This window comes from Myotis davidii, unplaced genomic scaffold (assembly GCF_000327345.1).
Source record: "Myotis davidii unplaced genomic scaffold, ASM32734v1 scaffold80, whole genome shotgun sequence".
Taxonomy (NCBI): Eukaryota; Metazoa; Chordata; class Mammalia; order Chiroptera; family Vespertilionidae; genus Myotis; species Myotis davidii.
The window spans coordinates 1,179,120-1,193,300 of NW_006292686.1; the positions used below are offsets into that span (position 1 = coordinate 1,179,120).

The following is a 14,181-nucleotide window of genomic DNA, read 5'->3' on the forward strand; positions in this document are numbered from 1 at the left end:
ATGAGAGAAGAATTAAATTTTTATTTTAACCTAAAATATTATATTTAGTCCTAAAGGTGTTTACTCTAACCTATTTTCAGATTTAGTAAACTTTACCACATTTTCTTTTCTAAGTTGAGTCATAGGACAAAATCAAGATCATCTTCTAAACTCATACTATAAATTGTTAGAAAGGTTAATTTTTTTTACTGGCATAATTATAGTAAAGAAGATTTCTAGCCAGTTATTTTATAATTTTATGTACAATAAAACTATGGGAGAAGTATATTTTTAAAATGAAGATGGCCTGGTCAGCATGGCTCAGTGGTTGAGCATAGACCTATGAACCAGGAGGGCACAATTTAATTCCCCATCAGGGCACATGCCCGGGTTGCGGGCTCGATCCCCAGTAGGGGGCATGCAGGAGACGGCCGATCAATGATTTTCTATCATCATTGATGTTTCTATCTCTCTCCCCCCTCTCCCTTCCTCTCTGAAATCAGTGAAGAAAATTATATATACATATATACATACACACACACACACATACATACATACATATGAAGTTGGTTTTAGCCCTAGCAGGTTTGGTTCAGTGGATAGAGCATCGGCCTGCAGACTATAGGGTCTCAAGTTCGACTCCCCCTCTCTTCCTCTCTGAAATAAATAAAAAGCCATAAAAATAAAATAAGATAAAAGAATGAAGATGGTTTTGGTATTGAAGGTGTCCACTTCTTTGAATCAAACAAATAATTACATGCTGATTGATTACAGTTCTAGGGGACTGATGATACTGTCGTTAGAAATCCATTACAAAAGAATTGAGGTGTGTGTACACTTATGGATGTACTTCCTTCACATGTCCTTTCTTAAAGAGAAATCTGCCAAATAAACTTTAAAGGCAGTTAAAAATAGGAAGTTGGAAGCACAGTCTTTATTAAGTTTAAATGGCCTTCTGGCATGGGGAAACTTCATGGAAAGACAATAGCCTTTTTTCCCCCTTTAATTTTGACCATTACTTTCCTCTGAGAGGAGACATGTGCGGGGTGAGGCTGAATGAGTTGTCTTAAGGAGCATGTCTCTGCAGTTAGTCCTTTCACCTACCATTTGGAAAACCATTGGGTTCATATTTTCAAAAGTCTGTTAATAAGAAGGCACATTCTGTCTCTTGGCAAGAAAAGGACTGCTCCTGACATCCTCTCTGACTTTTCTGGTAGGATTTTGACTTTGGGACTTCCAAGCTCATGGCAACATCACTTAATAAAGTTATATTCCCAGGCCTCTCCTGCTCTGGTGCTGGGCACACTTGTAATTGCTCTGGGTGTTGCCACTGTCCTCTCCTCGGTCACATTGCCTAAAGTTGAAGGAGGAAACCACAGGAAGCCATGTTCTTTCTGGTGTTCTCCTTAAGCATTCACTGGGCGGTGAAATAATGAGTGTGATGTTTGATGGCAGTTGAGGACTTGTGAGATCTACTGATGCACACCATGGGGACAGGGTGTGTGGCTCACTGCAGGCTTCAGCTGTGAAATACCTTCCCAGATAAAACGAGGGAAATCATTTACCCGTAGACTGACCTCTGGCCATACCTGTAGCCATCGTCTACCAGTTGCAAGGGACGTAACTAGAAAAGGCCTGTAGAGGTAGGTTTTGATGTAGCTGTGGGTCATTTTTCCCTTTGATTATTCTTTTCACATTACCTGGTTTCCTTTAGGTTTGAGGTAATACCTTCTGGACTGTGAGTCAAATTGGAGTCTGAGTGTCCCCATGCCCCCGTCTCTCTGCAGCAATGCAGCGGACCTAGGGAAGGACGCCAGGGGCAGAGTATGAAAGGGTATTTGTTACACATACACGCGCACACAGGCACGGGTTTCAGAAAGTAAAATACCCCAAAATCGTTCTGTCTGTTGGGAGTGAGGGTGACAACACTGTAGGGAACATCAACCACAATATGGTTTTGGAAGAAAAAGAATACTTAGAAATTGCCTCTTACTTGTGCTCCGTGTTCTCATGAATTTCGTGGTTTGAGATTACAGCAAATAAATGGCTTCAGTCTTTCACTAAGTGAAAATATATGCACTGAATCTTTTTGCCTTTGCTTCCCTTCCAGTGTCAACGAGTGATACCGGGAGAAGAAAAAAAACGTGAAACACAGACTCATTTCCTACTCCACGTGGATGATAGCTATAGCAAGGGAAAATCTCATAGTTTATCAGTTGGGGCAGAAATGGAGGTAATTGGCAGTGGGCTGGATTTTCTTCTGTCCATTTTCTGGGGTATCGGTATATTTCCTATTTGTATTTTTTAAGAAGCAGTGTTTTTTATGTTGATTTGAAATTTGGTCACAATTTTGATAGGGTTGGCGCCTCAATTGCCTTATACAACTGGGGCCCATTGAAATCACTGGCTTGTGGCAGCAGAGTTAAGTGAAACCTGATGGTTCTCAGTTGTCAGGTCTACAACATCCCTGTAGTAATAAGTTAGTTAGGTTATTGGGAAGGTGCTGGTCAAATGGCAGCTCCCTGGGCTTCCTAACTGTTGGTTAGCCTTTGCCACTCTGCCTAATGAAAGATTAGTATCGGCAAAGAGACCTGCCTCAGGTGGCTATGGGAGTTGTGTTAGTGGCATACACTTAGAAAGGAAGTAAGGTTATTCTTTGATATGACAACACTTCATTTAGGTGAAAGCTTAAGTCGTTATGGGTGTGAGTGTCAGCTTGAATTGAAGGCAGAGGGTCTTAGGTATTTTGGCCTGACTTACAGTTGTGGTAGCCATGGCCAGTACCATCTGGCTCTGACAGAAGCCTCAATTTCCCAATGATCATATCAGCAATTTCCGATTTTCAGTTTTATGGCAGAGGCTTCTTAGAAGCTTAAACCCTTGTCCCAATGACGTCAAGTTCGCCCATTGGCTTGGAAGGTTCAGACTTGTCTTCCATCAACACCATGATGTCAGCAGTAATGAGTGTAAAAATCAAGTCCCCCACGAAGCCTCCAGGACCAAACCGGATTGGCCGAAGGAACCAGGTAAGCTTCTGTGGGCGAGGTGGTGACATCTGGTGACTTCGGTCTCTGAGACGTTGGGAGAAGGATGTTCTCTTGAGCCTCAGCTTGCTCGGATAAACCTGTGGGTGTATTGAGATGTAAGCAGACATACCCAGAGGTGGTCATCATTTTTCAAGTGTGAACTTTTCATAGCTTATTTCCATTTCCTTTCATGGAGAAAGTTTTCTATGCTGTGGTGTCAATATTGGTAAAGATGCCCTGATTCTCTGCCCTGTAATTTTATTTGATTGCCAGCTTTCTTCATTTGATGGCCAAGGTAAAGAACTTAACTTAGTTCTCTATTGTGATGTTGTTCTTTCCTTACCCAGCTGGTTTCTAAAGCCACCTCCTTGATTACTTTTTAAGTGTCTTCAGATTACGGAGCAAATAAGAACTGGTTGTCCTGGGGCTACTATCCAGCTTCCCATCCTCGACACAGCACAGAATTTGGCTCCAGAGAATTCCACATAAGAGGCAATTTAGTCCTTTTGAACTTGTAGTGAGCATTAGATCAGGAGAAGAAGGAAAGAGTAAATGAGTGGGCAGGGATACGGAGGATTAATGATGTAGTCAAAGCCCAGTCCCCTCCGTTGGGAAATGAGATGGATCTTTTAATTGACATACAAAGGGGGCACTTGCGAAGTGGTTGCTATCCTGTTAAGCAGCATGTTCAACGAAGCTCAAGGAGTGAGGTAGAGAGTACACAGTTCTCATTTCTTCTCTGAATCCATATGATATGAACCAATTCCTCCACATTTAGTTTTTGGTTGATCGGATTTAATGGGGTTATACCAAACCCTCAGGGAGCAGGCAGTCTTAAATTTGTCTAGATACCAGAAATGGAGATGAAAGTAAACTTGCTGGGATTTTTTAAATTAAAATTTTTTTTATTAACAATCCTACAGTGACTGTTATTATACAGAATTGTCTGAGTACACCTATGATGGTTTTCTATCAATTCTTAGAAGTAAAACATTAATTACGGCTTTCGATATAATTTGCCCTCCAGAAAAAGTTGTACCAGCCTAAAATCCCTCCAGCAGCATGGGAGAGTGTCTGTTTCTCCACACCTTTCTCAAGGCTGAGCACTTGGCAGAATTAAACAGTGTTTTAGGGTTGGAGCATTGATACCTTTCTCTCTCTTTTTTTCCCTTGTCTCTGCGTGCCTCTCTTCCTATGGGTCCTTGAGAAAATACTCAGCCTGCATGACTGTGGCCTGAGTCAAGAAGGAGTGCTAGCTCTGGGAAGAAAAGGTTTATTTCCACTCTCACATGACTGTCTGTCCATCCATCTGTTCGTTCGTCTCTCCATCCATTCACTCGTTTCATGGTATATGCCAGCTCCTAATTCCAGCCAGGTACTGCACCACGGTGTCAGACATTTCAGGATGAATGAGATAGAAAGGTCATTGTCTTCTCTTCCTTTGCTGTTCTACCAGGAGTAAGTGGTAGGTAGGGATCACGTCCTCTTTAAATAGCCCGGCACTGCCCTGCTCAGGCCGAGTCGGCATAAGTGTGGGCACCAGTCCTTTCCCAGTGGTTCAGAGATGACAAGTAGAGCCATAGGAGGGGACACACAGCTCTTCAGTCCCTGGGTGGTAACTGGGAGTGACTGTGTAAGTGTGGTGCAGGAAATGGGACAGGTGTGTGCCTCCGCTATTTGTCATCTACCCCCTGTGCCTCCAGGGTTCCTTGGGTTCTTGGGGGCATTGGCTCAGTTTTTGAAGGGGAGGTAAGGGCCAGAGGTAAAAAGAGAAAGACAGTGCACGGGAGAAAAAACAAACAATGCAGTGGGGAGAGAGCGCTTCACCCTCACCTGGGAGTGAGCGGGGAGGACTGCCACGGAGCCCTGGGAGGAGTCCCATGAGCGATAGCACCAAGTTCTAGGGCAGATTAGCCCCAGCTGGACACCGGCATGGGTGCCAGAGCATTTCGCTGGAACGGTTAGTTATCACATTAGCTGCTAATTTTATCTGTCAGCTCAGGAAGTGTGCTCTTTCCACTAGCGTGGCCCCAATAACTGGGTTCAGAATTCTCCAGAAGGTTTCTCCCAGCATCATCATGGTGGTGCCTTTTCTATTGAAAACTGTATCCGAGTTCACAGCCTTCCTTCCCCCAGAGCACCGTGGATTTTGTGGGCTGGAGTCACAGGCTGCGGCATGCCACTGCCAGGCTCAGAGCACGTTTGGGCCCGAGTTCATGATAAGCCCCAGAAGCAGTGCCAGGTAGCCCCATGAGCTGCTCTGTCTGCTTCTCCCTCAAGGTGAATGAAAGGTGATTTCTTTTTTTTATTTATTTGCCTCCTCAAGGAGCTAGTCTCTTGGAGACTTGGCTTTTTAACATGTATTTACATCCTGCTGATGAATCTTTCGCTAAAAAAATTTTAATGTATTGTATTGCTAATCTAATAATTCACCAAAAAGGCCCAAGACTGAATTTTGGCCTGGCTGTGAGGCATTTTTCATTATGATTGTGAGTGCTTGTATTTTGTCATTGCTACTTTTCTTTTTGGTTTTTCCGTTTGGTGGTCCTTGGCCAGCTCCATTCTAAGTGTAGTAGCACCGGGCTGAGAACATAGGACACCCCAGACACAGAGTATACCCCTATGAGAAGTGCAAGTCGCTGAACTCAGTGACACTTGCAGGCTTTTTACTATCTCTGGGTTAATCAACTTCCTTAGAATTGATAGCTGTAACTTTTTTTTTTTAAATTTGAGAGTGAAAGATGTATGATATACCTAGGTCTCAGACCCAGTGCCACAGACTAGGTAAAGGTGACTTACCCACAGGGGCTGCTTTCCAAGATGCCCAGTGGATGCCTGAATCTGTGGATGGTACCAAACCCCATATCTACTATGACTTTCCCCGTACGTACAAGCCTTTTCACGTAAGGAAGCATCTTTTGGCTTCTCTTTGGCACATTCGATTGCCAGCATCACCACTCTTGCACCGTGGGGCCATCACTAAGTAAAATAAGGGCAACTTGAACACAAGCACTGCAATACTTCAACAGTCAATCGGATATCCAAGATAGCCATTGAGTGACAGTGTATGCAGCCTGGGATGCTGGACACAGGAATGATTCACATCCCAGCAGAGGGCAGGATGGCATGAGAGTTCATCATACTACTCAGAACGGCAGGAAATTTAAACATATGGGTAGTTTATTTTAGAAATTTTACGTTTAATATTTTTGGACCGTAGTTGACCCATGGGTACCTAAAACCATGAAATATGAAACTGCAGATAAGGGGCGGGGGGGACTACTGTGCTCAAAACGAGGCCTGCTAGTCTTTGAAGAGAGAGAGAGACAGAGAACCACTATAGGCAGCTATACAGTAGACATCATGCATGCACTTCACCTCATCTGGCTTATGGTGCATTTGTTTTTATAGTCTTCAGGGTGACTTGTATTTTCACTATTTCTCATAAGCCAGCCTCAACAGTGTTTCTTTTCTGTGCCTTGGAGTTCATCTTTTTTTTTTTTTTTTTTTTCCTTTTTTTTTGTCAGACTTCTATAAGTGGTTTAGGGCATGGGCTGTCGAGCAGCTGGCCTGTGTTTTAATTCTGGATCTAATTTGGGGCAGGTTACTTGCCTCTCTGTACCCCAGTTTCCTCATCCAGAAAATGGGGTCCATAATAGTGGCTATTTTTTTTAGTGGTTGTAAAAAAAATTGATATTTTTATATGTACAGAGTTTAGCACATAGTAAGTGTTCAATAATTGGTGTTATTTGCGAGAAACAGAAACTCATTCAAATGAGCACAAGGAAAAAGAGGTCTGTTGAAAATGCCCGCAGGTCCAGCCCTCCCCTCTTTCACAGGTTGCTTGGTCTCCCACTCCATTAGCACATCCAGCTGCACGTTGTGGCTGGGGCCCGCCATGCTGCTGGGTCTGGCCCCAACCCTACCTGCACTGTAATTCAAGTGCTGCTGATCGCCTAACTTAGTAACCTAGGCAACCCCACACCTGGGCACATACCAGCATCTCCCGGGAGCCTGTGAAACAAGTTCCTGGGGTTCAGCTCCCCTCACCCCAGTGATTTTGACTCAGTCTGTTGTGAGCCTGATCTAGAAATCTCAGGAAGCTCCCAGGCGATTCTGCTGATCTTCGGAAACCCATGGATCTTAGTCTCTAAGTATCTCAATTCCACATTCCTGAGAGAGGCATCCAGGCCTTGATCCCGTTAGTTTTGGACAGACCTGAGGTGCTCAGGGATTGTGTGTTGAGAAGGTTGTGACAGGCATGTTCATGACAAAGCTCCAGGAATTATTTTGAAAGGAGTTGTGTAGGTAGTAAAGGAGCTTGTCATTTTCCTTAAAAAGGTAAAATATATTGCTTCAAGGAAGCTTGTCCTGTCCTGTGTGTTTTGAGGGAACATAAAATGGGCCACTTCCCCAAACAGTGAGCTTGTTCTTTTGTCGCCTCTGTGGGAGTCTTCATTTTGGGTTTTTAGTTGCTATCACAGCATTCTTATTCTTATTTACTATTTATGAGCGGTGTCAAGCAGGTGCTAGCAGGGAGTAAAAGGGCCAAGGTGGTGCCTGTTAGGCACACAGCTGGGCCGGGAGGCCTTCCACCATTAGGAGGTGTCATGAGAGCTTCATTACCTCTCATGTGTCCTTGTGAGGCCCGAGGACAGGTTGAAAAGAGTAGCTGGAGCCTGGGTCGGATTTGGGGAGAAATACATTCCTTTCCTAGCTCTGCCTTGACTTAATGCTTAATTTTTCGCCATTACTGATGATTAATTAAATGGTATATGTCTAATAAGAATACTAATATTTATTGAACACTTACCCTGTGCCAGGCACTAGTCCAGTACTTTATGTGTGTCAGCTGAATTAATCCTCATCACAGTGTGATGTGGTAGATGCTGTTACTTTCCCATTTTACAAATGAGGAAACTGAGGGCCAACAGGACGGTGACTTGTCCAAGCGCATACCAGACAGGCTCTAGAGCCCATCCTCTTAGCCGTCTCATTGCTACGGCCCATGAGTCACAGGTGCTCATGGCAGACAGAAGAGGCACCAGGTGCAATTGATTCTCCCTTTTATTATGTCTTTTCAGGAAATGAAAGAAGAGAAGTCTTCCTACAACTGCCCCCTGTGTGAAAAGATTTGCACTACACAGCACCAGTTAACTATGCACATTCGTCAGGTTTGCTACTGCTTTTATATTTTTGTTTTAAATCATTCTTCATTAAGAGAGGACCAAGTGATTTCGTATCAGTATATGAATTGTGGCTGTGTTTAATTTCAGTTTAATATTTTAATTATTTTGCGAGGTAGTTATGAAGTAATTTTTGTGTGTGTGATTGTGTCAAAGTCCCAGATCAACACAGAATTCCTTTTCAGAATTTAGCAAATACCGAGTTCACTGACCACATGTAGCAGAAGACTGCATGGTATGTGACTCGTCAGTATGAACCAAACCCCTTACAGAACAGGAAATTGTTGTATACCCTGCTCTTTATGTTGTTCCAGCCTCATGTCGTGCAGCAGGGCATTAACTTGATTTGGGATCTCATTTGGTTTTTCCTCCTTATTATTAGAGTTTTCCTTCTCCCTCACCTGTTATAACTGATTCATGACGAAGTACTGATGACTCTAGTGTCATTATTCAAGTTAGGGCGTGGTGCTAAAAAATAACATCATTTACTAATTTGGGTTTGGATGGAAATGTTCCTTCTTAACATGTTTCAGAGGCCAGACCTCTCTCAACTGTGCAGATTTCAGTTCTTTCCTGGCAGCAAGACTGAGTCATCAGACTTGAAGAATGGACACTGACAATGTGAGGACCACAGTTCACCTGTTTGCTGCAGAGCTGGCAGTCTTCCTGTTCGTGTTAATAGGGTGGTCAGTTCATCCATATGTGTCTCCAAGAAAGACCTTCAAAGATTCCAACTCTCTCTGAGTCTTGCAGAAGTATTTTTCAAAACCGAAACATGGAAATAGAAGAAGATCATACAGAATCTTTATTTGCCTGTGTTGCTGATCAGTCTTGACATTCAGGAAGATATTTAAAATGAAACAGAAAAAAAAAGCTGAGAAGCTTTACTGGTTTTATTATAAAGCTTTGAATTTGTGTTACTGAGTCTTGGCCCATCTTAAGTGACCACTGTGGTGATTGCTTTCTGCAGCACAACACGGACACCGGAGGGGCAGACCATTCATGCAGCATCTGCGGGAAGTCTCTGAGCTCGGCCAGCTCCCTGGACCGCCACATGCTGGTGCACTCTGGCGAGAGGCCTTACAAGTGCACTGTTTGTGGCCAGTCTTTTACCACCAATGGGAACATGCACAGGTGGGTGAGGGCCGCTGTGGCCTGGTGGCCTCTCAGCCATGATCAGAGAGAGGACTTGCCTGGAAACATTAATTCTGAATCCTGTTCACTGTATGGAAAAGCCAGAGATGGTTTTTGCGTGTGCATACTATCTCCGGAGCATTAGAGGTGTCTCATCGTGGGAAACAGAAGTACCTGGGCTAGGTCTTTGGCCCTTTGGGGATTAGGGTGAAACACCAAGTCCTTCCCCTTTGCCAGTTGCTATTTCTTTGTTCAGGTGCCAGAGGTGGGCAGCTTATCAGATACAGAGGAACCCTCAAGGAATAGCACAGTAACCTTTTGCCTTTTAAAAACTAGTTGCATATGCATCCTAGGTTCCCTGCAGGTGTTTTTCTTACGAAAAATCTCTGGGACCTTTGAATAAATAGTTAAGTTGCCTGGTCCTGGAGCTTTAGGGTAAGAGAGGATAAAAGAAGAAATAGACAATCTAATAAATGTCAGGAATTTCCTTCTGAGGGGGAGAGAGGCTCACTCAGAAGTGGGAGGGAGCTCAGTGGTGGGCATATTAAAATTCTGTGGTATGAGTCCATGGGAAGTATACTTTATAGAATGATTACATACGTTTTGAGGGGTTAGAATAGACTTTTTGTTAATCCTCACCCAAAGTTATTTTTTCCATTGAGTTTTAGAGAGTGAAAGAGAGGGGAGAGAGAGAGAGAGAAACATTGATGTAAGAGAGTCATGATGGGTTGCCTCCTGAAAGCACCCAGGCTGGGGCCAGAGATTGAACCTGGGGCACATCGGCCAATGCTCTAACCAGTGAGCAGCACCAGCTAGAGCAGAACAGACTTTTTAAATGTTTTTGTTTGAGCACAAACATTTTAGGAACATTAGAATTCTAGGAAAATTTTTTAAAGGGACTCAAAATTTTACCTTCTCAGAAAATCAGGCTGTTTTTATTTTTCTGAATTCTCTTCTAGGCTTTCTTTTTTGGGGGTGGGGTGGGGGTTAAGCCTCACCCGAGGATATTTTTTCCGTTGATTTTTAGAGAGTGGAAGGGAGTGGGGTAGAGAGAAACATCATCAATGTGAGAGAGACACATCGATTGGTTGCCTCCCACATGTGCCCCAACCAGGACCACAGATGGAGCCTGCAGCTGAGGTACGTGCCCTTCACTGGAATCGAACTCAGGACCCTTCAGCCTGATGGTCGACCCTCTATACATTGAGCCAAACCGGCCAAGGCATACTGCTTTCTTTTTAAAAGTTGACCAACATCTTGTTTTTCATATTTATTTCAAAAGAAATATGTTGTAAATTGATTTTTTATTACATGTAAATACTAATATGATATGGTCCATTTATTCCACCTAAAATCATTTCATGAACTAATGATGGTATACTTGGAACATACAAACATAATGGTAAATTTCTGGATTCTGAAATTAGGCACCTGGTTTCAAATTTCAGCTCTGCCACTTGTAAATTTCCCATTCGTGAGCAAGTTACTTAACCTATGTACCTCAGTTACCTCCTCTTTAACACAAGGTTTTTAATATCATCCATGTCATTGTACTAAGATGAGGATTAGGAAATAAGGAGTTCAGCACATGTCTATTACTTGCATTTCTAAGTAAAACTGCAATAATTTAAGCCTACGAATTTCTCAGTCTGCACTAGAAGTTAGAATATAGTATGACTCTCTGAAAGGTATCAATATTTTAAAGAATATTTACAAAGTACTTTACTTTTTTTTCCCCCATAAAAAGTTCAGTTTTCTCTCTTTGCTCCTCCTCTTCTTGAGTTTTGGGTATAAAGAAGGAAGTGAATACTGTTGCTATTTTAAAATACATATTACCTTTTAGCTTTTTGCTTTTTTTGTCGCCATATCAGCCTGTTGGTGACTTTGCCTTCTCTTTGCCGTTTTATTTTGTTTTTCCTGCAGCTCCTATCTACCTCATACCTCCCAAAAAGGACTCCCTCATATATTCGCCATCTTAAAATCTGGGCTTAGAGTGTTGTTGCCTGTCCCTTTCTGGGGCAGTTCTGCTCAGGGGGACTCCCCAGCTCTTATTTGGCAGTGGGCAGTGGGGTGCATTCCCTCCTCCTGGCTGCTTTAGCCCTAACTACTTACTGCTTATGATACTCCATGAGCCATCTCTGGTCTTAGGCCCAATCACACCTGATTTTAAAAATTTCTAATTATAACTAAAGTTACAGTGCACTATGCATCTGGCACTGGACTAAATTTCTATTTGTTTACATCTTTATGATATATAATTTATATACTATTCATTACATTTTACCCACCTAAAGTATGCAATTCAATGGGTTTAGTATATTCACAGAATTAATGCAGCCATCACTCTAATCAATTTTATATTTTCATCACGCCCAAAGGAAACCCATACCTATAAGCAATCATTTCTCATTACTTCCCACCCTCCACCCTGGGAAAACACTAATCTGCTTTCTGTCTTTGGATTTTCATATTCTGGACAGTTCATATAAATGGAATTATATAATGTTGGTCTTCTGTGACTGGCTGCTTTCACTTAGCATAATGTTTTCAAGATTGCTGTATGTTGTATGTAGCATGTGTCAGTACTTCATTCTTTTTTGTTGTCAGATGATAGCCCATTGTGTGGGTACCACATTTTACTTATCTCTTCAGTTGGTGGGCATTTGAGTCATTTCCACTTTTTGGCTATTATGAATAATGCTGCTATGAACATTGAACAGTTTTTCGTGTGGAAGCATGTGTTTATTTCTTCTGGGTAGCTACTTAGGAGTGGGATTACTGAGACATGTGGTAACTCCATGTTTAACATTTTGAGGAACTATCCCACTGTTTCCTAACGCAGCTGTACCATCATTTTATATTCCTACCAGCAGTGGATGAGGGTTCCAATTTTTCCGCGTCTTTGTTAACAGTTGTTCCTATTTGTCTCTGTCTTTTTCATTATAGCTATCCTAATAGGTGTGAAATGGAATAGGTGTGAGTTACATAATTTTAATTCTTACACTTACATCTATGATCTATTTGGGGTTAATATTTGCATAGTGTGTAAGGAAGGGGTCCAAGTTCAGTCTTTTGCACTATTTGGTAGAAAGACTTTTCTTTCCCCATTGAATTGTCTCGTTGACCATAAATACAAGGATTTAGATCTGTACTCGCAGTTCTGTTCCCTTGATCTCTATGTCTTCCCTGAGGCTAACATGATATTAATTACTGTTGCTTTTTGGTAAGTTTTGAAATCGAGTGGTATGGATCCTCTAACTTAGATCTTTTTCAAGATCGTTTTGGCTATTCTGAGTTGCTTGCATTTCTATATGAATTTTAGGATTAGCTTGTCAGGTGTTCGTTTTTGTTTGTTTTTTCCAAAAAAGGCAACTGAAATAATTACAGGGATTGCAAAATGTGTGGATCAATTTGGGGGCATTGCCATCATAATATTAAATTTTTAATCACGGAATATTTTCCATTTACTGGATTTCTTTCAACTAGAGAGAGAGGAAGGGGAAGGGATAGAGAGAGAGAAACATCGATGCGAGAGAAACATCAATTGGCTGCTTCCTGCTTGCACCCACTGGGGATTGAGCAACTCCAGGCCTGTGCCCTGACTGGAAATTGAACCGGTGACCTCTTGGTTCATGGGTCGACGGTCAACCACTGAGCCCCACTGGCTGGGCTAATTTCATTGTTTGATTGTGCGTTACTAGTGTATAAAAGTATAGTTCAGACTTTATATTGATCTCATTTCCTACAATTTTGCTGATTCATTCTAATAGTTACTTAGTGAATTCCTTAGGCTTTTCTGTATACAAGATCATGTCATCTGGAAATAGAGATAGTTGTACTTCTTCCTTTGAAACTAATCTGGATGCCTTTTCATTTATTTTTCTTGCCTGCTAGCCCTCATTAGATCCTCCAGCACAGTGTTAAATATATGTGGAGAGAATGGACATCATTGTCTTATTTCTGATCTTAGGAAGAAAGTATTCAATCTTTTCCCATTAAATATGATGGTAGTTGTGGGTTTTTCATAAATGCCCTTTAATCAGTTTGAGGTTCCTTTCTTTTCATGGTTTGCAGAGTGTTTTTATCATGAAAGGTTGTTGGATTTTGTCAAATGCTTTTTCTGCATTTTACTGAGATAGTCAAGTTTTGGATGTTGAACTAACTTTATTCCTGGGATAAATCCCACTTGGTCACAATGTATAATTATTTTCATATATTGATGGATTTGATTTGCTAGTATTTTTTTGCCAGTATTCATGAGAGAGATTGGTCTGTAGTGTTCTTTTCTTATGATACCCTTATCTGGTTTTTGTATCAGGGTAATTAATACAAGCTTCATAGAGTGAGTCAGGATATATTTCCTCCTTTTTTTTTTTTAAAGACTTTGTGAAGAGTTGTATTAAGGCTTGAAATAGTTGGTGGAATTCGCCAGTGAAGTCACGTGGGCTTTTCTTTCTGAGAAGTTTTTAAATTACTAATTCAGTCTCTTGTGATAGGTATGTTCACATTTCTATTTTTTCTTGAGTCAGTTTTAGTAGTTTATGTGTTTTCTATAAGTTGTCTAATTGGTTGGCATACAGTTGTTCATAGTAACCCCCCCGCCCATAATGCTTTTTATTCTGTGAAGTGAGTGGTGTTGTATCTTCTTTCATTTATGATTTTAACTAGAAACCCGGTGCACAAATTCGTGCACAGGTGGGGCCCCTCTGGGTGGCCTGCAGGGATCAGGCCAAAACCCGCAGTACAACGTCACCTGCAGCTTCTACCTGCTGCTCCCGCTCATCCCGGCCCCACTGTGCCTGCTGTGGGCTCACTCCCAATCAGCCCTAATCAGGAGAGGTGAACGCCCTGAGTCT

General features: G+C 42.1%; 1 protein-coding gene across 4 annotated transcripts in view; it reads left to right on the forward strand.

The window, feature by feature from the left end:
- Positions 1-14,181, forward strand: part of RREB1 (ras responsive element binding protein 1) — a 145,306-nt gene that overhangs the window by 65,838 nt on the left and 65,287 nt on the right. For 3 of the 4 annotated variants that reach the window (XM_006766097.2, XM_006766099.2, XM_006766098.2), the window contains exons 3-6: positions 2,090-2,212; positions 2,826-3,005; positions 8,090-8,179; positions 9,162-9,325. In XM_006766097.2, the coding sequence (XP_006766160.1) occupies positions 2,868-3,005; positions 8,090-8,179; positions 9,162-9,325 (392 nt within the window). In that variant the 5' untranslated portion in view covers positions 2,090-2,212; positions 2,826-2,867. Of the gene's footprint in view, positions 1-2,089; positions 2,213-2,808; positions 3,006-8,089; positions 8,180-9,161; positions 9,326-14,181 lie in introns of all 4 variants that reach the window. The other variant, XM_015565539.1, reaches the window with a different exon arrangement.